Source organism: Apaloderma vittatum, unplaced genomic scaffold (genome assembly GCF_000703405.1).
Source record: "Apaloderma vittatum isolate BGI_N311 unplaced genomic scaffold, ASM70340v1 scaffold23787, whole genome shotgun sequence".
Classification (NCBI taxonomy): Eukaryota; Metazoa; Chordata; class Aves; order Trogoniformes; family Trogonidae; genus Apaloderma; species Apaloderma vittatum.
Genome location: NW_009724864.1, coordinates 1 through 23,280, shown reverse-complemented (window position 1 = coordinate 23,280; position 23,280 = coordinate 1). Strand labels below are relative to the sequence as shown.

The 23,280-nt window shown below is 41.8% G+C and overlaps 1 protein-coding gene across 1 annotated transcript; it reads right to left on the bottom strand.

Annotated features, from left to right (window-relative positions):
* Positions 1–2,821: 2,821 nt before the first annotated feature.
* Positions 2,822–22,087, bottom strand: PIAS1 (protein inhibitor of activated STAT, 1; the record flags this gene model as incomplete). Its single annotated transcript, XM_009872700.1, has 12 exons — positions 2,822–3,312; positions 4,838–4,875; positions 5,062–5,204; positions 6,348–6,525; positions 6,822–6,952; positions 8,633–8,793; positions 13,988–14,061; positions 15,712–15,817; positions 18,908–19,042; positions 19,721–19,811; positions 21,322–21,369; positions 22,003–22,087. Coding segments are annotated over 12 exons (1,487 nt in total), but the record flags the coding sequence as incomplete, so codon positions are not given.
* Between the last annotated feature and the right edge of the window lie 1,193 nt (positions 22,088–23,280).

Here is a 23,280-nt window from a genome sequence, read left to right as displayed (position 1 = left end):
CGTGCGCTGCTCCGAGGGGGAGAACCGGAGGACAAGAGGCCGGCAGGAAGGCGGCGAAGGGAGCGGGACTGCGGGTCAGGAGACCCCGGGGTGGCTTTCCTGCACCTTGGATAACATGCGGACTAACAGAGAGTTTTGGAGTGACTTGTCGAGAACTCAGACTGAGACTTCTACCAAGCAACGTCAACTGTGGTCAGAGGCACAGAGAATTATCAACTCTAAAGAACACCCGAGGCATGAAACAGGAATACTCACAAAGCTCATGGGGTTAACACCACAAAGGAGGGTGTGAGAACATTTCCGTCCCTTCTTTGCAGAGCGATGAGGTTAAAAAAATAAAATGTGACAGTGAACTGAACAGCCTTCCCTCCCTTCAGGGGAGCTCGCGAGGAAGTGGAAGACGTCGTCAGCTGACCTCACTTTCCAAAAGCTAAGACAGGCACGAAGATGCCAGATTCTGTGTAACCACACACTCGCCACGTTGAATTTTATACGTGAATGAGTAAGATTTTAATACCATCGTCAAAAAGTGACATAAGCCGCTCTTCAGGTCATCTTTTACCAGTCCAGTCCACGGGAACGGGGCCACGGTCGTCGGCAGAACGGCCACAAGCTCTCCCCGAATTTCTCCCGAGCGTTTCAGAAGCGGGGACGCGCATGCACTCCCGGTGACACCGACGGCAGTCGAACTCCAGATTTACAAACGGTATTATAGCAAAGCATACGCTCTGAAGTTACCAGGTTAGTAGTATTCATGACTAAAATGTATGAGATATATTCCTAGTGTAGGTTTTAATCACTTCAAAATCAGACTGAGTTTAAAAAATAAGTATTTCCCATTTTCTATCCTTTTATTTATTTTTAACTGACATTTAATAAATTATAAAATTGGTGTATGGTGAAATATATATATCAGCCAGATATGTATGAAATACACATGCATGGGAAAAACTATTTAACTCACTTTTAACTCACACACACAGATCTATAAATACATATATACACACACATATACATATAAACACAAACATCTGTTTTCAAAATTCAAGTCAACTATTTAGTGGCAGAGGGATGCTGTAAAAACACTAAAAACGATTTTGATGCCACATAATGTGAACCTTTCAAATAACCATACGACTGATCATACAGCAATACCTAATGCTACTTGGATTAAAGATTTTTTTTCTTTTTTTTCCTTTTTTTTTTCCTTTTTTTTTTCTTTTTTAATCAATGCAAGATTTTGAGACAACTTCAATAGGCAAAAGGTGGCCCTTGTCAATGCTCAAAGCGACTAGCTGCAATCAACAGTTTTGGACATTAAAAATTCAGACAAGAATCTGCTAATTTTAGTATTCCTTAACTCTCTTTCCTGATAAACTTGTTACCTGCACTTTCAACCAGTTATAAAAATATTTTTCACACCAGAGGAAATATTTACTCTCTCTGACATGGCCTTTGGGACACAAGAGAATAGCTTCCTTCCCTCCCCCTTCTCTTACTTTAAAGAATCTCCTGAAAAACTGCATTCCAGCTATTTACACATTTCACTCTGTAATAAGAACGGATCAGCCCAAATGGCCCATCAGTTCTAAAAAAACCGATTTTCCTATGTCATGCACGACTTAAAAAAAACACAAAGAAAAAGAAAGCAGGAAGTAAGTATGGCTCAAAGCTCAACATAAGTGTATAGAAAAATCAGGGAAATAAAAAAAGAATTATAAGGCCAAAAAGAGAAAACTGAATTTGGAAACCCACTACCCTAAGAGACTCCAACATGTGGCAACACGTCTGAGCACAGGGGCGACGCGGCGGGGCTTTTGGATTGGGTTGGCTTTTGGTTTAAAGACACATTGAACACTTAATATTCACTCTGATGAATGCGAACTGGGAAGCCGGTGTACCCAGACCATTATCAGCTGCACAAACCATGCAATAGTGTGGTAGCATTTGTGTTTTCTTCCGTTTTTCGATAACTTTTAAGCAGAAATTTGATCTCCTGCAGCTAGAAGTAGGTTTCTCCAGGCAGAACAAGATAGGCCTGGATTCAACAGGCCGTTTACGCACGCATGGCTACCTTGAAAGCACAAGCAGTCTCACAGATTTAAAATTGACACATGCTTACTATTTTGCTGATTAGGATCTGAAGTTATTTTAAAAGGATTTCACAGTAAGTTCTTAGAAACAAAAACCTTACAGTCCAATGCGTCAATGCTTTTATTTGGGCTTAGATTCCATAGAAATTCTCTGTCTTGTCCGGCATCGGCAGAGCCAAGTAATTCCTCAGTCTGAGATTTTATTGAGTCTGGCCCTCGAGAATAATCGCTGGACTAATGAGCTTGTGCAACACGCTTGAGCAAAGCACGGAATAATAAAAAATAAAAATAAGTCGTCTGAATAGAGGGTCACACAGAACCAGAAATGACCAAAACCAAAAATATCCTGAAAAACCAAACCCACTGCTGAAAGGTTTTGTCCTGCGAACAGAGGGGATGCTGTGGAACAGTCTGGGTAGGGTTTATTTCGCTTTAATAAAATCTGCACTAGACACGGGATGGGGGAATTAGATTCCACCACCAAAGATAAATGTCTCCAAGAGAAGAAAAAACCCTCTCAACAAGTTTGAACTTCAAAAGTTCAGCTCCTTTCCTGTTTATGTTACCGTGAAGAAAATAATGCCATCTGTGTCCGAACTAGAGGGGAAAAAAGTAACTCATATGACAAATGCACAGGTGTAAAATCTTCAGCATCCATAAAAATGAACTGAAGCTCCTTGTTTTTGTTATTTTTTTTTGTTTTGTGTTTTTTTTTTTCTTATTTTTACCAGTGAGGCCATCTTAGGTTTATATACAAAAGTAAAACTGAAAATATACTTTTGTTCTCTGTACACATAATTTTTTTTCCTCTAAAAAAGGAAAAAAAAAAAACACCCAACAAACCAAAAACTTGTCTATGTTTCTAACATAAAGTAAAACCAAGCACAAAGATTTCCTCTGACGAGTTCATTGACTCCAAAAATCAGTCCAACGAAATAATGTCTGGTATGATACCAAAGATAGACGCCGTGTCCGTGCTGCTCCTACTTGCAACTGGATGACCATGACTCTCTCGCAGGCTGTTGGAGGAAACAAGACTGCTGTTACTGCCACTATTGCTACCGTTTGTGGCCGGCAGAGAACTGCTTCCTCCTGCATTCAGCTGATCGAGAAACATCTGAGATGAAGTGTATGGGAAAAAACGAGAGTGTAAGAGTTCTTGATCATCTGATGCGGAAACCGCCGCAGCTGCAGCGGCAAGAAGGGATGTGTTGTAATGCTGGGGGGGGAAAAACAACATTTGCAAGTTACATTTCAGACACCGGAGTTTCGATTCAGAGCAGCACAAAAAGAAGGTATTTGTAAGCTAAAGCTCTGCCAGCTTCTGGGTTTCAACCTCTCTGGTAAGGTAAGTGGATCGATGCAACGAACTTTTACCTCTGCAGCCCCTGATTTCTGAAGCCGAAAGAAACTGGAAATACTAGTATTAGTAAAAGCAAACACTACAAAGGCAACAGAATCGCAAGACTCTCAAACCAGCAAGGAATGGTAAGCAGCAGCACTCTTTTTTACCTCTTCCAAAAAATTCCTCGGTGGGAAAATGCCCCAAAATTCAAAGAAACATTTTGCCATCCCTCTCCTCCGCTCAAAAGTCACAGACCAACCCCAGCTGGTGGGACTATGTGCTAATCACTGCTGGTGGAGGAAAGCAGACTTGTGTGAAAAAGGCACTTCGAACCAGCACGCGCCGTCCCACGAGAGGACAGCAAGGCCTGCCCCGAGTTACACCCTCAGCTGCGCAGCCCCTGAAAGGCAACATCCTCAGCTACCAAGAACCAGATTTTAAGGAAAATCTCTCCCTAGGGTAATTTTGTTCTCGATATTTCTTTCCGCTACGACGAAACGTACATGTGGGTCATTCAGCCTCGTTGCCCAACATTTACGTGCTGGTATAATTACGCCGTATCAGTGCAGATAAGAGACTTCTGCACTACCTGCCTCAGAGTATTTCTCGTGCCTATGTTTTACTGAGTATCAAGACAGCTCTTCTGAATCCAAACTCTACAGCGTAGGTTCTGCCCTTAATTATGATACGAAAGTATCCCTCTACGTTTAGCGCAATTCTCCTCTTCAGGATTGCAGAGGAGACACAAAGGGACAACGGGCAGGTGAGCCACCCCAGCGCCTTGCTTTTCTTGGAGGCACAGGAGGAAAAAACGATCAAAGTGTGAGGACTTGCTAACTCAAGATTCCTTTTGAGAATGACCTGCTTAGTTCCCAAAAACTGGAGGAGCCAGCATCAAGCTATCCCATTTCAGAAAGCGTTCAAAGGAAGGTGGCAAACATGGCATTAACAGGCACACAGCCTCAGGGAAAAAAAATAAATTAAAAAAAGATAAAATCAGAGAGCTGCCCCTGGGTCTCTGAATCGTGTCAGGGACTGTCGAGAGTGCCAGCGGTGGGGTCAGCATCACCAGACGGCCAAAGTCACACCTCAGGTCTGGAAAACTAAGGAGGTGGCTGGTGGACCTACGGCCATGGCCGAGGGTCATTCCACAACAAAACAGTGTCTGAGCTTAACTCTGGGAAACTGAAACGTCTACCTTTTGTTATGCCTTATCCTACGCTGTATTTACAGGATACTTATGTTTGGTCACAGTTTCTATGTGTATAAAATAAAGCTGCAGCCTGCCTGCATTTACACCTACATCATACATCTGCTCCTTCCTCCCCCATACATCTATGCCAGCAAGTCCTTCTCAGAAAACAGTATCTGCCAGATGACTTGATTTTCCTTGACTTACCTGATTGTCTCCTGACAGGAAAGGGAAGAAATCTAAACCTGTAAAGAGCCAAAGGAAAAAAATAATGAAGCTTCTCAAAGCAAAAAAGCACCTCCCCATTTTTTCCATCATTCATTTTGAAATAAAACCAGCGTAACTTGAGATTCTCTTCACTACCAGAGCTTGCCTTATAAAACCTTGAGATATTAACCTAATTTTCTTCTTACTAGCAGTCAGAAGCTCACCTTGCAAGTCATAAGGCATAGGTGTCATATGGAATGGGTGCCTGTAGTCTTGGATAAGTGACGTGTTGATGTAGCTGGTGTCAACAGCAGGAAGGCTTGGTGTTCTCGACACAGGAGATGCTTGATGGGGTAAATTTAAAATGCTGGAAGAAATAAAGGTTTGTTACGGGAATAAAATACAGTCTTGGCTCTAATGCTAGAAGAACAGCATTTGAAGATTTCTGTCGCTGCCTCGTGCCTATTTTCAAATTTAACACCAAGTCAACCTCTCAATGCGCATTGTGAACGCAGTGACAGGTGCGCAACAACCCCCCTACTCAAACTCAAAGCTTCACTAGAAAGCATCACGCAACACCACAGCGTCTCAACGAGTCTCGTAGGGACCGGAAGAGACAGGGTGGAAGAGACATGAGCATCACACATTTCCCAAGCTCTCTTTTCACAATGACATTTTCAGAAAAAAAGTGAATTCAAGACAGCTGAAGTTTAGTAAAATTAAAAGCAAAGTAAAATTCAGTCTCCAACAGTAGAAACTGATGACTCTCGCTATAAATGGTGTCAGGATCTCTGCTATAAATATATTACAAATACTCCTAAGCCAGGACAAAAAAAATCCTAAAGGTATATTGAATCCCAAAAACGTACAAATCTGTAAAACACCACAACGTTCATACCCTACAAAGTAATTAGAAATGAAAGGCAGCAAAAAAGTTGTTGAGGAGTTTTAAGGGATCACCGAATCATTTCCATCAGTGGAGCAGTAATCACCTCAATAACAGGATCCCTCTGGTGTAGCCTCAGTTTTCTTCCCTCCATGTTTATGTAAACAGGGAGCTCTTAAGGGCTCGGCTGCTCAGGTGTAACCAGGTTGTTCTAGCACTCTTTATTACTATGCTACTGGCAATAATCACCAGCAAAACCCACACACTCCCATACCACACCCATGTTTCTCGGTGCTCTCTCTCTCTCGCTCTCTCTCTGTGCTGCTTTTGTGTTTCTCTATGGAAGAAAAACATTTCCAGATTTGCAAAAAACAGACTTAGCCACAACCTTTTGTGCCGTTTTATACTAATTTTGACAAAACCAACTGACAAACTGTATCATGTTACACACTTCACAATTCAAAGTTGTTATTCCAATCTTCTCGGGCCTTGTGACCTGAGATCAAGTCCATCAGGATATAATTCAAATACAGAACTTTCCAGATACAATTTCTTCTGAAATTTGTTACTACTCTCCATGGTGAGTATATTCTCTCTGCATCGGCCTGTATATTTTATTCTCACCCCTTATTATTTAACGGCGATGCTGGAGATATGGAAGGACAGCTTCTCTTTGCAGGTGGTTCTTCCTCCTCTTCATCTGATGAGCTATCAATGGTTAAATCAATCACTTCTACTTTCTTGTTTTTATTTGACTGTTGGTGAGAAGACACCTGGTGTTCCAAGGAAGAGCTTATGCATCCTATAGAAAGAAAGTCAAGCTTATAAGCTGTAGCTTACGACAACACTACAATCATCATAACATCACAGCTTATCATATTCTTCATAAATAAAGCTTGCAAATTACAATAAAAAGACAACAAGATGACACAACATTTCAAACAACTTAAAAGTACCATCAGCCTCAACCAGGTTACTCCAGTAATCTCTCACAAATTACCATCAAAAGCTACAAACATACAGGCAGAAACGAGCATTCTGGAAAGCGAAAGGAACATCAACACTTTGCAGTTCAACAGGCACCCCAAAGCCACTTACCATCGACCCCATTGTAAGACGCGGTGACTTCCTGCACTTCCTTTTTCGATCTCATAGGAGCCCACGATCCATCCTCCTTAAACTGAATTTCATCACAATCTGTACAATACTTCAGGATTTCCATGAACAACCTGCCAATCAAAACCCACTTAGTATCAGTCCTCAAAAAGAGATTAACTCCTTTTTGTCCTACAACATCTCTGTTGGCCAGTGTAAGTTTCAAATTAGTACTTACAAGGAGTCGAAAGCTTTCACTGTTCTACCCTTCTTGTCATCTGCTGCCTTGACAGAAAGGCATCATTGCAAAACTTAAAGTATTATCTAAAATAAAAACCTGTACATTAACTTAGAAGAACCACAAGCGTGGAATCCTGCAGAGCTCATGACAGAACTCGCCGTTTCCCAACACCAAGGAAGAACGTGAACTGGCATTAAAAAAATAATCATCTCCTCCTTACCCCCAGCTACCTTTGACAATATTTAACCAGATCTTAAAGGAGCCCATATAGCTGAGTAGTTAAGGACCAGTATTTCCTGGAACCTTGAGCATGGGAATCTAAACTTGCAGCCTCTTCTCCTTAGCTGTGTCTCCTACAACTTTTAGGATCCTGGCACCACATCACTCCCAGTGGGAATTCCAGCTTCTGACCAAGCTTATTCATGTGGTTCTGTGTAGGAAAGAGCTTTGCTTTAATTAGCGAGAAAGTTCACTCTTTCCCAGATTGAAACGTTTTCTAGAAATAAGCTGCTCTTTGGGATGCTGTAATTTTATCACCTAATCCCCAACATCTGCACCTGGCACCATGAGAAGAAACAAGGAAAATGAGTTGCTTTAATTATTACTGTCCTTAGTCTTTACTATTTTAGGCTGAAACCTAGAACAAGAAACCTCCCACTTCTTTGATCCAAAGCAGAGGACCTGGAAATCCCAGAGCCCATGAATCTAAAGCAGCCTGGGTGAGCCCCAAGTGTCTCTTCAAGAGTTTTTTGCAAGGTCTTAGAGGGGATCTCGAGCAATCTCACGCTTCACTGGCAGGTCACCAAAACAAAGCATGTACTCACTAAAAAAAAAAAAAGCTCAATCTTTTCCGAGGTGGGTTTTTGAGATTCTGTTTGCTTCAAGGTTGTTAGGTTTGTTTGTAGGGGTTTGTTTTTTGAGGTGCCTTTTTGGGCAAAACATTCTGAGAGAGACTCTACTTGTTCTCTCCCTTTATCACACTTTGGAAAGAAGATTCCTATCTAAGGAATTAAAATGCAAACCCGGGAGTACATACTCGGCACTTCTTCACAGAGACCAACATTTATCTTTTTAACATGTTGCAGGTGGGCAGTGCCACAGAATCAATCTCTATGTCCCTCTATACAGCAGCTCTCCAAGTGTGAAACTGTACGTGGAACTGTGCGTGCGTTTGGGGCTGGCAGTATTTATTTGATCTAACACAAATGTCAGCTACCAGCTACGCCAGACTTGCGTGGTTGCTCCATTAAAAGCCAACATGGGCTGTTTTCAGCCGGGGATCCAGCACCACTGAAGACTGAAAATCAAAACTGACCAAACCCACAATCATCTCGGGCAGGATAGCTCAAAAATTTACCTAGCATCCAGAGAAATACCTTTCATTATTATTAACTTTCAGTTTGATGACCACAATTCTTCCAGAATATTGAACAAAGAGGTACTTGGTTAGTAATTCTTCGCCAGGAGGAGGGAAATTAAATATCGTGGTAACTTAAAGCAGGTCACAGCCAGATAACCAGGATTTCACCGTATTCTGTGCAGCAGAAATCATTTTGATTCCCATTTTACTCACCCATCAATAATGAGATGTTCATAGGGAGCCTTCTTGTCACAGACAGGGCAAACCCAGGTTGGTTTCTTCTCATTCATTTGAATATACAGAGTGGCATCGAAACACTGCAGGTGGGAACAAGTCAGGGCCCTACAGGGTATAGTGAGCCGCATTTTACCAAGCTTTAAGAGAAAGGAAAAAAGAAAAGATTACATCGTCTTGGTACTATATTAACAAATAGGGCTTTTCTGTTTGAAAAGAGAGAGAGAGGGTGAGTTTTAATCCAGAAAAAACTCTCACAAATCCAAGTTTTTATTCAAATGCATGCCACAAACACCGTTTCCTCCTTTCTGTAGGTTTGACTATTTCTTAAAAGTTACTAAAGATCATATTTTTAGCTACATTTCACCAAGGAAACTGAAGACTGCATCCTTCCATATTCCTGTAACAGAACACAGAATCCACTGAGCACCTGTAACACACCAGTGTCCTGCACAAATCACAAAAAATAATTTGTCTTGGGTAGTATTTTAAAAGATGATTAACACGGGCCAGTCCTCTCCTGTTCACTCACAGCTGAAGTGTGTACTCAAGCTGGCGGCCACACCTCAGTAATCAGGGCAATACCAGAACTACTCGTTTAACTAACTCGTAAACTACTCATTTAACTTAACTGGTTTAAGTAAATGCATTTGCAGGATCACAGATCATTTCCTGACGTACTTCCCTCCCTCCATCATCTTCACCACTTTCTCCGAAGAACCGTCAGAACATGACGACTCCCAGAATAAGTCACCTCTATTCACCCTCCAGAAACTATTTTATCCTCCTCTGCTGTGTACACAGGAGGGAGCTAATGTGAAATTTCTCTGCCTTTTTCTTGCGTAAAATACAAATAGCTGGCTATCCCTTATTTTACTGCCATACTTTTTCAACACAATAAAGTTCTAAAATACAGCTTCAGATGAGGATCATCATTTTCTTCAAGTTTGTAGAAAGGCCAGGACAGGGAGGTTCTGCAGCCAAGCACAAAGATTCCACAATTTTAATGCAAAAAGCACAGCTGAGTGCTTGAGCTGAGCAGGTAACATGGGAGAGCTACACGTTCAGGTTAAACTGGGGAACAGGAATATCTTCACCTGGATTAGGTAAATCAGTGCTAACCCAGCCCATAAAACATTAACATATGATTACACTGAATGCAAAGTTGATTAGACAGTGAAAGGCACTTCACAGTAAGCTGAAATAAAAAAGTTTGCTCTCCTCAAAAAAAATACACAATAAAACCCAAGCAGTTGCTTTCTGGCAAAGTGCTTACGCCGCAGTTTAGGAGGGGCTTTAACTGCCCACACTAAAGGTAAAAAGCAGGAGTGTCTAAACAAGACTTTTCCCACATCACAAAAGAACAAAACAATTAATTTCCAACTGTGTATACTGAACATTTTCAAGTTAGATCTATTTGACTAGAACACACACAATGACTTCATCTGAAAACCTTCAGCCAGTTCTCGCAGCGGACAGGAGGAGGAACCGCTTTTAGCAGCAAGCACCGCGCTCACGCGCAACCATTCTGAGCAATGCAAGACGGGGGCCACAGGATGGCACTCCATCTCAGAATATCACAAAACTAAAAACACGATCAAGAACAAAGGCTCTACTCGCAGTCCACTACTTCCTCCATGATGCTTTTTATTTTTATTTTTTTTTTTGCATCCCCCATAAACAGAAATATCCTTCCACCCCTGGCAAATCCAGCTAGAATACAAGATCTCGTTTCTTTTTCTTCGCTCTGGCTCTGGGGCAGGTCACAAAACTCCTCACCAGATGGGAGGGGAGCAGAGAACTCCCTGGGGAGCCGGTGGTAACGGGGCTGGAGAGCTCTGACGGCAGGAGGTGCTGTAGGTGCCATGTGTTTGGCACCCCCGCCCCCAAAATCCATGACCAAGCACATTATTTCTGTCACACAATCAACCCCCAACAAAGCCAGGCCGCCTGATCCACGTCTGGTACGAATTCTTATCTCCCAGATGGTAGGGCAACGGCTCATTTGTCTTTTGGGCACAATACGAGACTCCTAACGCAGCGAGGATCAAGAGGAAGGGTTCCGGAGAGAAAACCTGGACGCTTCGATGTGATGCAAAATAAAAAGAAAGAAGGTCGGAGGCCAGGAGGAATGTAAACACTTGTCTCCCGAGTAAAAAAAGCAGATTTAAACCAGAAGCGTTTTCACAGGCTCTCGGTCTAAAAAGCGTGCCTCTAATTTCCAAGCAGCAGTCAGATTTAACTGAAGCCATACGCACGCAGATAGAGTCAGCGCAGTCGGCGTTAACAAGTTGATGTCTCCTTTCCCTTTTTTGGCATTAAACCTCCTGGATCATCTCTGCAACACTGGCCAAGCTGTGCCAGAACTGACAAAAGGGAAGGTCATAAAAGAAAAGGATGCGTCCCAACTTCTCCAGAACTGTGTTCCCCCAACATGGGTCCTGTTGCAATTCCTGCCTGATGGCAGCCAAAGAAACTGCATTAATTTATTTTTTTTTTACAAGTACACAAAACATTGCTGTCTTTTCGTGCTAAAAAATGCACCCAAACCAGGAGTTAAGGATTTGTAGCAAAAAGCTACAGTAAAAGGCTAGATTTTGAATTTTTGTTAAGTATTTGGGCAGGCTGCTGAGCCTGCAGATTAATTTATTTTCATTTCAAGGGGCAAAAAAGAACATGAATGCAAGCATCTTCCTGAAATACAAACTCAGTCCAGCCCATTTGCCTGCTGCATCTTGGAGAGACTCAGCCAACAGTTAAGGCCAGCTTTTTCTCTGTGCTCCACGGTCTCAGAGGGAGAGCAGGCCTCTGTGCTAAAAAAAGCTCAGCAGCAATCCAAAACAAATTCAGAGGAAGCTGCCTCGCTCTGCAGGGTAAAAAAAAAAAAAAAAAAAAATGTGAAGTCTAAACCCGCCCCCCCCATCCAGATACACAATTCCCATTTATTTCGTTGAAGAATACGTGTGAGAGATTGGCACTCATAACAAATGAGAGGGGAGAACAGCAGCCTCACATGAACAGAGCTGAAGATGCGTCGTTCTTTAATTTTCAGTTCTGCTGCCGGAAACCAAATCAGCATTTCCAACACGTACCTTCAAAGCACGCCCTGTCCACTCCAGCATTAAAAAGCAAGTGCAAAATATTTACAAAAAAATTCTCCCCGAGCCAAACGCTTAGGAATTAGCAAGTAAAAAATATGGAGGCTCTAATAAAATTACATTCAGACCCGAGGACAATCTGAATCATGCTAATAATCTATTCATAGCACAGGTTGAAAGGAGTGGTCTCTGTCCCAACGAGCCTCTGCAATGATGGATTTTTCAAAGAGCTACAGTGAAATCCAATAGCATCCAATGAGGAACATGCTGGAAAAAAAAGTGTACAGGCTTCATAGACATGATTAAAATGACACAGAGACAACTACGCCGAAAATAATCCGTCACAGACTGTTTTACACGTCTGCCAGAAAATTAGTGAAGTTTTGAAAGGGAATACTGACAAAGGTAGAGGTTCTGCAGAACTCCATCCTCATGTGTGACCGCTGCTTTGGTTTTACACCTGGCAGAACTTGGAGAAAGCAAAATAGAATTTGACATCTTTAGGTATTAGCACACTTGCAGCCCTAAAAGCAGCACTGTAGAGATGTTCCTGCTCTGATACTAACTCATGGGAATAGCAGTCACCAATACAGAACACTGCAGCTGAAGGCACTGCAGAAGAACTTTTATCGGTAACGGAGGCCATCGGGACCGACAGAAACTTGTCAGGAAACTCTCATGGAACAATCTATAAAGCAACGTAACTGCCTGAAGTGGAGGTTTTGACACATCAAGTATGAGTGAAGTAAAAATCTCTAATTCCAGAAGATACATGAAGATAATGAATTAACACACAGGCACTTCCGAACTCTTAGAGCCATCTAATTCCTACTAACAGATTACTATCTTTGCCTGGATGGGAAACTCATTTTAAGAGGTAAGAATACTGTGCCTAAAGAATGAAAAAGGAAAAACCAACCCAACCAAAACCCCAACATCACTACTGTTGTGCTTTCTAGAATAACGAAGTACTAAGAAATTCAGCTGTAACCGCTCAGCAAAATAAGCTGCCAGGTGTGAACCCGAAATACTCCAGCGTTCCAAACCTGCAGCAGTTTCAATATGACACATAAATTCACAGGTTTACAAGATTATAGGTTATGAAGGTCTAAGTTTACAGATCAGGATTTCATTTTGTAAATGCAATCCCTACATCCTCTTTAGAGCTGAGTTGTCCTTGCTTATAAATGTGTTGTTATTTAGTTAGCATTACGCTGATACGGAGAAAGCGTGAAGATTTAAGATCGCAAAAATACGACATTTACAGATTTACAATAATGTAATACACATATAAAAAGTAACCACAATGTCAACTGTGCATTTAACGAAGCAAAGCTTAGATATCTAAAAGCTTATCTTTATATTGGTAGAGTTTAAGAACATATTAAATAACTTAAGAAATAAGCTTCAATTTTGCAAGAATAAAGTCAGTTTTCTTCTTTAGATTTCAAAACTGAAAATTAAGCATCAAGCTTGAACGGATTGCGTCAAACCAGGAAACACATGCATCTTTCATACTGAAAAGAGGAGAAAAAGTCATACAGTAAAAACAATACTGGGTCAGTCAATAAAGAGAGCAAGTATTCTGAAGCCACATGGTCCTTGAAACAAGAGCACTAAGTCCTAAAGATTTTAAAAAGTGCACATAATATTAATATTGTGCTATTTACCAACGACAGCACAAAGGCAGGTATAAAGTAACACTTATTTCCACATCTACCTGCTTAAAAAACAATTAGTGAGTCTCTGCCAATTCCACATTCATTGGAACTATACCTTCTCACTTCAGATTTGGAACGAAACTGCTTCATTTCTAATCTAAGACTATTAAATACTCAAAGTGTACACACGCAGATCATCAACTTCAGTTAAAGATGCTCAACTCTTTGACTGCAGACACTGGCTGAAGAGCTATTTTTAACTGTCAAGATTCACCTACCGTACCACTGGGAGTGGTTGTGTCACAACCAAGGATCCAAACTTCAGTCTCAGATGATCAGCGATAGGTTTAAGCCCACGCTTACACACAATTCTGAATAACACTTTCAAGCTAACGGAACATTCGTTTTCTAAGGGTTGTATCATGTAGTCCAGCAGCATGATGGGTAACTCCAGCACTGGATGCTATCCCCACAAAGGTAACACACAGGTGAACACAAATCTCTACCAAACACATGTCCCAGAACTGCCACATTTTGATCAGAATCAGTTGTGAGGGAATAAAAAAATGACTTACTGGACAAAGAAGAGAAACTCTTAAGCTTGTTGTTGCTATTTCACTGTCGGGATCGGCAGTCAGTTTCTCTTTAACTGTTATTGGAAAGAAGAAAAAGTTTATTTTATAGTTGATTTAAACCACAAATTGGATGACAGACACATAAACCAAGTCTGGAACTGTGTGCTAAACTTCTGTATCTCCTGGAAGGCAGCAGCAGTGACTGTTTCAGACTCACAACAAACATGTAATGCAAGCAGTCTTTACTTCCTAGAAAGGTCACAAACAACAAGATTGAAGAAAGCGAAAAGCACAGAAAGCTCGTCTTAAACCAAGATGCCTAGAAAACGCATTTATACAGAGCTGTCTCTTTTCACATTGTGCAACTTTGCACTTGACAGGTCTAAAATCTGCCGACAAGGTGAGCCACGTCGACTTGACTGCGAACTTCAAGCCCATGAGAAAACACGTTAGGAACTCTCACAGGGATGAGCACCACTGTACACCTCTGAAACACCCATCAAGCAATCCTGTGTCTTAAAAATCAAAAAGCAAACTGAGAAACAGGAAATCAGAAGTGCCCTGACAAAATTGCAGTGTTAAGTAACTCTAGTGAAATATTAGCACTACGGAAGTCTGTCATCTCTACTCATGCTCTTACTTTTACTTACAAGGACTGTTTTATAAGCAGCCATTGATTAAATTAACAAATCAGTTCCATGGTCCTCCTGCTCTAAGAACTGGAGCTACACCCTCATCCTCACCGTGCATACACAGGGTAGTAGCCACCTGGAATATATCTGGATTTTTGTGCATTTAAATCATCAAACTGCATTAGCACAAGCTAATGCCACTGGCTTTGTGGCATTTATAGGTGGGCTAAAAGGGAGGTGGGCTAAAAGGGAGGTGGGCTAAAAGGCAGGGGGGCTAAAAGGCAGGTGGGCTAAAAGGGAGGGGGGCTAAAAGGCAGGTGGGCTAAAAGGCAGGTGGGCTAAAAGGCAGGTGGGCTAAAAGGCAGGTGGGCTAAAAGGCAGGTGGGCTAAAAGGCAGGTGGGCTAAAAGGCAGGTGGACTCCCTTTTGGAGAAGGACCCGTGCTGTGTACAATACACATTATTTGAGCGTTAAAGAATATGACAAACAGCTCTCAGGCGTTGGTATTTCCACTCTTACCCTGAAAAGGAAACATGTAATGGTTTTTGCTTGCATTTTTAATGTACAAACGTCTACCAACGTGTCCACTGGAGAAAAGAACAAAAGCAGCAAACCTCATGCTTAAATTTGAAAGGGGACTGGGAGGAACATCATGCTAGACAGCCTCTCTCCAGGAGCTGCTCACTTCACGCCAAAGGAACAAAAACTGTGTTGCTGGAGACTCTCCTCCAGCACGTCAGCATCGAGGTTCAGTATCAGGCACTTAGTTCAGTTTGCCCAAGGTACCGAATTACCAGTTACCTACACAAATACAGTGTTCTATCCTGAAGAAACAAAGCCAGTATGGCTGAACTGAAAGAGATTCTCTTGCATTTTTCCCTTCACAGTGTCAACAGGGTTCCTGGACTGGCTCCTAGTACAAACAAAGGCCCTGAGTCTTTGAATTGGAACTGAAAACAAAGAGCACCACTATCAGATTCTCAAAACCCAGAGAATTGTAGGAAGTCCAAACCTCAGTTCGTACAGTCCTATTCCAAATCTCCTTTTACAAAAGCTATTTTTCCTTTTTAAGCAAGTAGCACATCAGACATACTTAGAGCTCTAGAATGGTCGGGGTTCCGTATTCCTTTTGCTCGCAATCTCTGCAGTAACACCGTGGAGGACAGCTGCTTTACAAGATAGACTGCCATGGAATAGTTCTAGAAAACAGAACACGAGATCAAAGTAAAAACTCTTTTGATCAAACGACAGCTTGTATTTTATACAATGCTTATGCAATTTGTTAGGTGATTAGAGGGCACCGTGTTTCTAAAGCAGTTACAAGATTTTAGAGGGCAAAGTTTTCAGACTAGAGAAAACCCATCACGCTTCAGGAAGTTCACTGGGCTGCCATTTTAGAGATGCAACGAAAACGACTTCACGCTTCACCGAGATTAGATTTCCCTGCAAAGCAAGCTATTAAAACAGCATTTAAGACACTTCTGGAAGTTTTACATCTCATACAGCCCATTTAAGAAGGGTAATTTCACATCGAGGATGTGAGGTACTGCTGTCGTGTCAATACATCTAAAGGAAGCTGTCAGATCAAATATGTTCAAAACTTTTTCTTTTTTTTTAATAAAAGCTTATTTCATTTTCAAAGTAGGAAAATCAGTAGCGAAGCCTCTTCAAAAGCAATACATAAAAAGATACATCACCTGCAGTACTTCCTACTCCGTCTGGAAGCACTGTTCAACTTTGTTGTCTTTCCTCCCTTCCTACGAAATGCTAACTTCACTGCTGAAGCTCGCCGCAAGTAAGGAAGTTAAAGAGTTCAGTGGGGCCAAGGTGTGCTCTAGCAAATCCAGCCGGAGTGGACAAGAAGTCACCACTCCCAGTTGTCTGTCCTTCTCCTCTGGAAGAGCTTTGGTCACTTGTCCCCACCAGCCTCAACCAAGCAGACCGTGCAAATGTTCCTTATCGGTGTCAGCAAGAAGCCATGGATGCTGGCTTCTGCCACCGCCAAAAATAATGTGGCATAGGAGCAGGTCAGATGCGGAGCGAGCACCCCCTCTGCCAGCTCCCAGCTCCCCTGTCAGGGGGGTCAGCCTTCCCTCGAGGGACCTCACTAACCGACTGCAAACCAGAGCCGGAGATTTCCGAAGCTCTTGGTTTTTCTCGCAAGCTACTACCAACAGCAGGTAGTAACCGTCTTTCTGGAAACGGGATATCGTGCTACGCATTCCGCAACACCTCTCTCTCTCCCTCCCCAGCCCTAAAATAGAAAGGACAACAATCTGTGCTCTCACATTAGGGTCCATCAATTACTTTTGGATACAAACAGGATTCACTAAACCTGGGGCTGCACTCGTACACTTGAAATTGAAAAATAAAAGACATCCCCCAGCAACTGCCATGTATGCTTCCCACTAACGAAACAAAAAAAATCCGTACAATTGTGACATCTACCATCCTTTATTGAGGATGCCACTAGAATCCAAAGATGGGATTTCAGTAATATATCTCCCCATAAAATTACACCAATTGAAATAGCATCAGAAACACCACATTTTAAATATTTTATTCTGACAATGAATGCTTCTCACATCGTTAAAAACCACTACTGCTTTAACTTGTTTGTTTAATGCCTCAATTAGTATAGAAGTTAGAAAAATGCTAATTAACATTGTGAAATTATTTACCGACAGCTTGAATCTACAAAGCTAGGAACTTGCCCAAGGCATCTTGTACAGAAGGCTCTTGAAACAGATTGTGTAAAAATCACAATTATGACTTCAGGAAAGGTAGAGTACACCAGTTGAGACACGTAACTGACTCTTAAGGGAAGGGGAGGAGGGGAATTCAAATTTTGTGCTACACAGGCACATCCAGACATAAAACAATTCATCGCATTTAACTGTCAAGGTCTCAAAACAGTCACTTTAGGCAGCATTACATCTCTTGAGTGGGGCATCTAACCCTCCTTAAATACGCTAACAATTTGTCTCTTCGGTTTTGCACTGTACGCTAGAAGTTAGCCAGGATGGGTTTTTTCTAACTGAAACATCTATGAAGTGTGAGAAACTAGCCAGCTCACCAGAGACTCGCTTAGTGTCCACGCAGACTTGCGACATTTCTTTTCCCTAAATCCTCCCTGCTATTCCTAAGCAGAAGTGCAGCGCTGCGTTCCGAGCAACAACCAGGATTCATCAGTTGGCGCACAGGCACTTCTGCAGAGTAGTTTACCAACGCAGGTTTATCTTTAAATGCTTATTTCTGATACCTGCAGTTCCTGTCACATAAAAGGTTTCTTAAAAAAAATCTGAAAATACACCATGCAGTCATCATTTATTCTATAATTTGAATAGAGCCCAGTTTCACGCTCCGCAAGAAATCCATGGTGAAACAGCACCAGGATGTTTTACAACTGGCTGTTGTGCATGACTGGGCCGTACGCATTTTTCCACACTGGTTCAGGAATCCCGGGCTTTGCGCCCTGACAAATTCTTGGACAAAGTCTCATGTCAGGACAATTCTCAGGACTTCTAAAACCAGGATGGTTGCAATGGCAAAGCCATTTTTCAAGTACACATTGACTCTGCAAGGCGTTTCTAGCAGGTTTTTTGCCGTCCGTGACAGCAGCGCACTAAATCACAGACTCATTTATCGAGGTAACTTTTTGCAGCATGTTCAGGATTTAATTAGTCCGGTGGAAAATCAGTAATTTTAAAATACCCCTTGCAACATCCTTCCCACAGACACACAGGAGAAGTTATAAAAACAAGACTTTTTAAATATTAAGTGTAAGGATAGCCGTTGTGAGAACTGAAAAGTAAAAAAGGCAAATTAAATCTCCTGGGCCCTGTGGAGTTGCTACGCTTAGAGTCCACATTTATGGTTCTAAAAGACCATTGCGCACTGAATGTCACATGCTAATTACAAGCTGCAGCCAAGATAGGGCTTGTCAAGTCCCTAAAATCAGGAAGAGCTTGAAGTCTGAAGTTAAGGCAAACAAACAAAGTTTTTCTGTGATGTCTTGATCTTATTATCTGGCCCCTTGGTGAGTCACAAAGGTGGGAGGGGGGTGGAGAAGGAGAGATCACACCAAAAAAATTGAGGGTTACTGATCTAAAGGAACATGTCACGTCTGCCTAGCACAAAGTAACACAATCAAAAGAAGGAACAGTCTATTGCTAAACCAAGAAGCATTTTCTGCACAATTAAAACTGCTTATCTTTCAGATCTTCCAAACAGATGCCAAAGCAGAAACTAATAAGCTCTGGGCAGCGTTATGTACCGAAGTTACTTACTCTCCCAATTTCTGCAGTCCATGAAACAACGATTGTGTTTGGTACCGTCGTAGATAATCGGACGAGTGAGGTAATGTTGATTGGTCGGCTAGGTCGCTTTGGTTCAACACCATTTTTGGTTGGTGGAAGATAGCCCTAGAAATCAAAGCATATTTCCTCTCAGCAAGCAAACAAACAAAAATACGTACTGCTTCTACCTCCTTCCCCTCTCACCACAACTCTGCCCTAATAAAAGCTGTGTCTCACCTGAAGGAGGCTCCCTCTTCAATCTAAAGATATTTATAGAAAGACAGGTGTGTAGACATAGGTACACACCAGACAATGAATTATCAGGTGTTTTACAAGCCCTTTCTCCTCCACAGAGCCTCACGCTTCCCAAATCCTAACCCTGCCCATGGAATATCAAAAGGCACCTCTACCACCTCTCCTGGCTCAGCACTGCTACTCATCCCGCCTGGCTAACGTGACCCAGGACACTGCCCCAGTACTGGAAATTGGTGATTTTCTCTTCAGTCCTGTTGGTCAGTGATGGTCTATTCCCTGCACAGATGACCTCCAAAACAGAGCCAAACTTGATGGTTGTCAAACACAAAAATTTGCTGTTATTTCTTTTGAAAATTAATATTCTGGATCTACTGGTTGATCCGCTGAGAAACAATTTACTTAACTATCTTTTCCATTCATCCATCCATCTTCATTCAAATGTTTCAAAATGTGAAAACAATGGTTAGGATAAATACTCAGGCTCATTTCTGACAGACAGTTCCTAATAACGCTATCCAAATACGTGTATCAAAATAACATCTTACTTACTGGAAGGCTGCATGGTTTCCCATTTACTTTCACACACAGATTGGGTGGGAAGTGATCTTCTTGTGGACAACTGGTTTCTGATAAACAAAACCTAAAAGCAAAGAGCTTCCATCATCTTTCACTTCTAAAGAGATTTAAAGATCATCCCTTCGCAGAAGGATGATTTTTTTTCCCACTGATTTATGAAAACACGACAAATCTTGCTAAGTGGAGTCCTCAAATGAGCTGTGCCAATCATTAAGCAGGAAAGCCCCTCAAAATTACACATTTGGGTCAAGATAGCTGTAGGTTCCTCCCCAGATTTCTTGAATCCCTCAGACCGACTCTGACTCATTCAGATACGCAGGTTCCTCTTACACAAGACCAATCATCGGAATTTTTTTCCTACCATTTCTCCAGCCTGGCCCCTTGACACAGACCAGGGTTTCACGAAGGGCAAAATCCACAGCCTCTTCAACTGTGCCTCCTCCAACTTCAATAAACCGGACAGCTGTTTAGCCGCAGCATCAAATGGTCTCCTCATGCCTATGTCGAGCCTCTTACTGAAGTTCAGACAGTTTTATTTATTTACTTAAGTTCAGACATGCTTATTTGCTGCTGGAACCAAAATCAAACACACCCTTCCTCGTCCTACGAAATGTGTGTAAGCCAAGATTGCAGACAATAGGCATTCAAAAGACCAAAAAGAGCCTCTCGGCTCCGCTGGATTTCTTCCAGGGGATCTATCCCATCCACGCAAATGTCCCATCACATCAGGGTACAGCAATTCAACAGCTGCTGCTCTCAAAAAGTGGGAGCTACCTTCTCTGTTCCTCTTTTCCACCATGTCCTCCCTGTCCCTTTGTCCATTTGACCCCACACCAAGCCAAGCCAACCTGTGGGTCAGCAGAAGGTATCCTGACAAGCAACACCCAAAAAAAGCTTTCTGTCTGGCGAGTCAAGAGCTCACTGTGCAGACGTGACCAGGAGGGACAAAAAGCAAGACAGCCATTTTCCACAGAAGGAAGCTCTGAAGTCACCTCTGCTCAAAGCCCTCCAAAGACTTACAGGGATGAAAAGGATTTAATCAACTTAGGATATATTTGGCAAAACCTCTAAAACAACCAACAGGTTAAGACCTGCTGTGGTGATTCCCAAAGTCCTGCCTTCCATTGCCTAAAGAAGGGCAGACCTTGGGTTGCCATGTCCAGGAAATACTGTGGTTTGACATCTCAGCTAGGAAAAACGACCCTCCCTGCACGTAGATCTTGAAGGCCTAGGTCCCTGGAATCTGACAGACGCAGAGTTCAAGCAAGGAGCACACATACAGTCTAAAATAACTAGCTGAAGAAAATCAGCCAGCTACAGCTAAGTGCACGCAGTATTCCGGCACGCCAGACGTCAGGCCACCAGCAACTTCAGGAAAGCTGCACGTAACAAGGACAAGTAATTAAGTTTGCCCTCAGCTAAAAAAAAAAGCAGCCAACAGCAACATTTTCTCAAGAAAACAACAGGATGAGACTCTTCTCCATAGAGGAAAGCCTGACCTGCTAGGAAGCATACATCTGATGTATTTAAAAAAAAAAAAAGCAGTATCAAGAACTGGCAATACAAATACATACCTTAGCTGGACCTGTACTGTGAAGTCACATTTGGTCCCAGAAATATCCCTAGAAAAAGTAGAAAAGGAGTTAAAGCATTTTGTTTACCCAACAAGTTTACTGATATTTTCTCAGAGTTTGTTCTAAGTTCAATGTATGCAAACCCCACTTCCCGGTATATACACAGTGTATACCACATCTCCCTCCTTCTGGTCAAGCCACCGGTCTCAAGACACACTAAAAGGTACATTTTTTATTTCTCAAGGTAAATAAATGAATTGCATTCTCATCTGACCTCTACCATTTCATTTTTTTTGTATGTTATAAAGAAATCCTGATGGGTCACAGTGAAGCACCATCTCTAAAGTGAATAAACACAGAACTCGACAAAGGATCTGACTGATGGCGAGAAAGGGCTGCAGGAAGGAAAATGATGTATTTGTACAGCACTTAGTACAAGAGAAACCTGCCCAATACTCACTGAGCAGCAGCGGTACTTAATTCTCTCTTCCTCACCCTTATCCTCTCCACCAGCTTACACACAAAAGAGAAAAGAATTCCCCAGAACAGTATTTTCTGAGACACCACACACACACACACACCTGTGTCCTTGAAGCTCACATTTCAAAAGGCAGGCTATGGTAAGCTAGTTCATCTGGTTATTTATTTTTATTTAAATACTGTATTACTGATCAAACTCACATTGAACTGCTGATTTGCTGCACTTGTTGTGGCGTCAGTGCAAATGCAAAGCAGGTTTCTCGAAATCGCTGACTATTATCTGATGCTAGAAGAAAACAAGAGATCATCACTTTAAAAAACAGCAAATAGAGAATAATTAACAGAACGATCTCCTTTCATTAAAGTGTCTACATATATATATGCACACGTTTTTATACCAAGCCCGACAGCACAACACACACGTGTTTCTGTAAACAATTTTAGAGCCAAAGTTGCCACTTGAACCCTCCTGTAAATAAAAATGCAATAAACAAACTTTATATGCACATGAGATTAAAAAAAAATGTGATACAGATAACGGTAAGGTTGAGACAAATAAGCTTAAGGCTTCCTATCAGTCATGGTAACTGAACGATAAATGTTCTTTGATACTAAATAAAAAAAAATCCCAGGCATTCTCATCAATCACAATTCCCTTTAATGCACAAGATCATGGTTTAGCCCGCACAAGCGCAGAGAGCGCCTGAGAAGTACAACCCACGCAACTTCCCCCTTTTCACCACGGTATTTTATGGACTTAAAGGCACCAAATCTCTAACATGCAAACAACTCCCGAGATCCGCAGTGCGAAATCTGGTGTTAAATTCCTTCCGCTCACCTCCCTGCAGAACTGTTCAACATTGAACTGCAAGTTGTGAGAAGCTTGCCATTCAGTTCCTTCCTAAGAATTTCATGTGGTTATAGCTATATCGTGTATTAAACACTCCATAAATCGATCATTTTTTGTTTTACTATAATATACTTCCTGACTCATCCCTGAGTGACAGATGAGTGAACACTTCAGGGTGATACTTCAGATATTTTGTTAAAAACAGCATGTGGTAGGTTGGAACCAACAATAGAATAGACACTGACTTAGTATAAATATTAACAGCAGCAATCTCACCAAATTACATTTATATCTTCCTCGTATGACAATGCTATAAGCCCTGTACATTTTATTACATTAAAAGCAACAACCACAAGCAGTTCATTATCAGTTGCTCTAAAGCCAGATGGGCAAGGACAGGTAATACATACCAACAGCAACTTCTTTACTAGCAATAGCCAAGCTTTTGAAAAGCACTACATTAAATAAATAACTTTTTATATTTCTTACATGCATAGTTTTCCTTTTTTTTTTTTAATAGTTAGTTCTACTGTCATGCCCAAAAGCTCCATCTGGGCCAGGGTGCAGCACGCAGCCTCACGCAAACATTTAGTTGGACGCTCACGCCTACAAGTAACCAGTATTTTTTA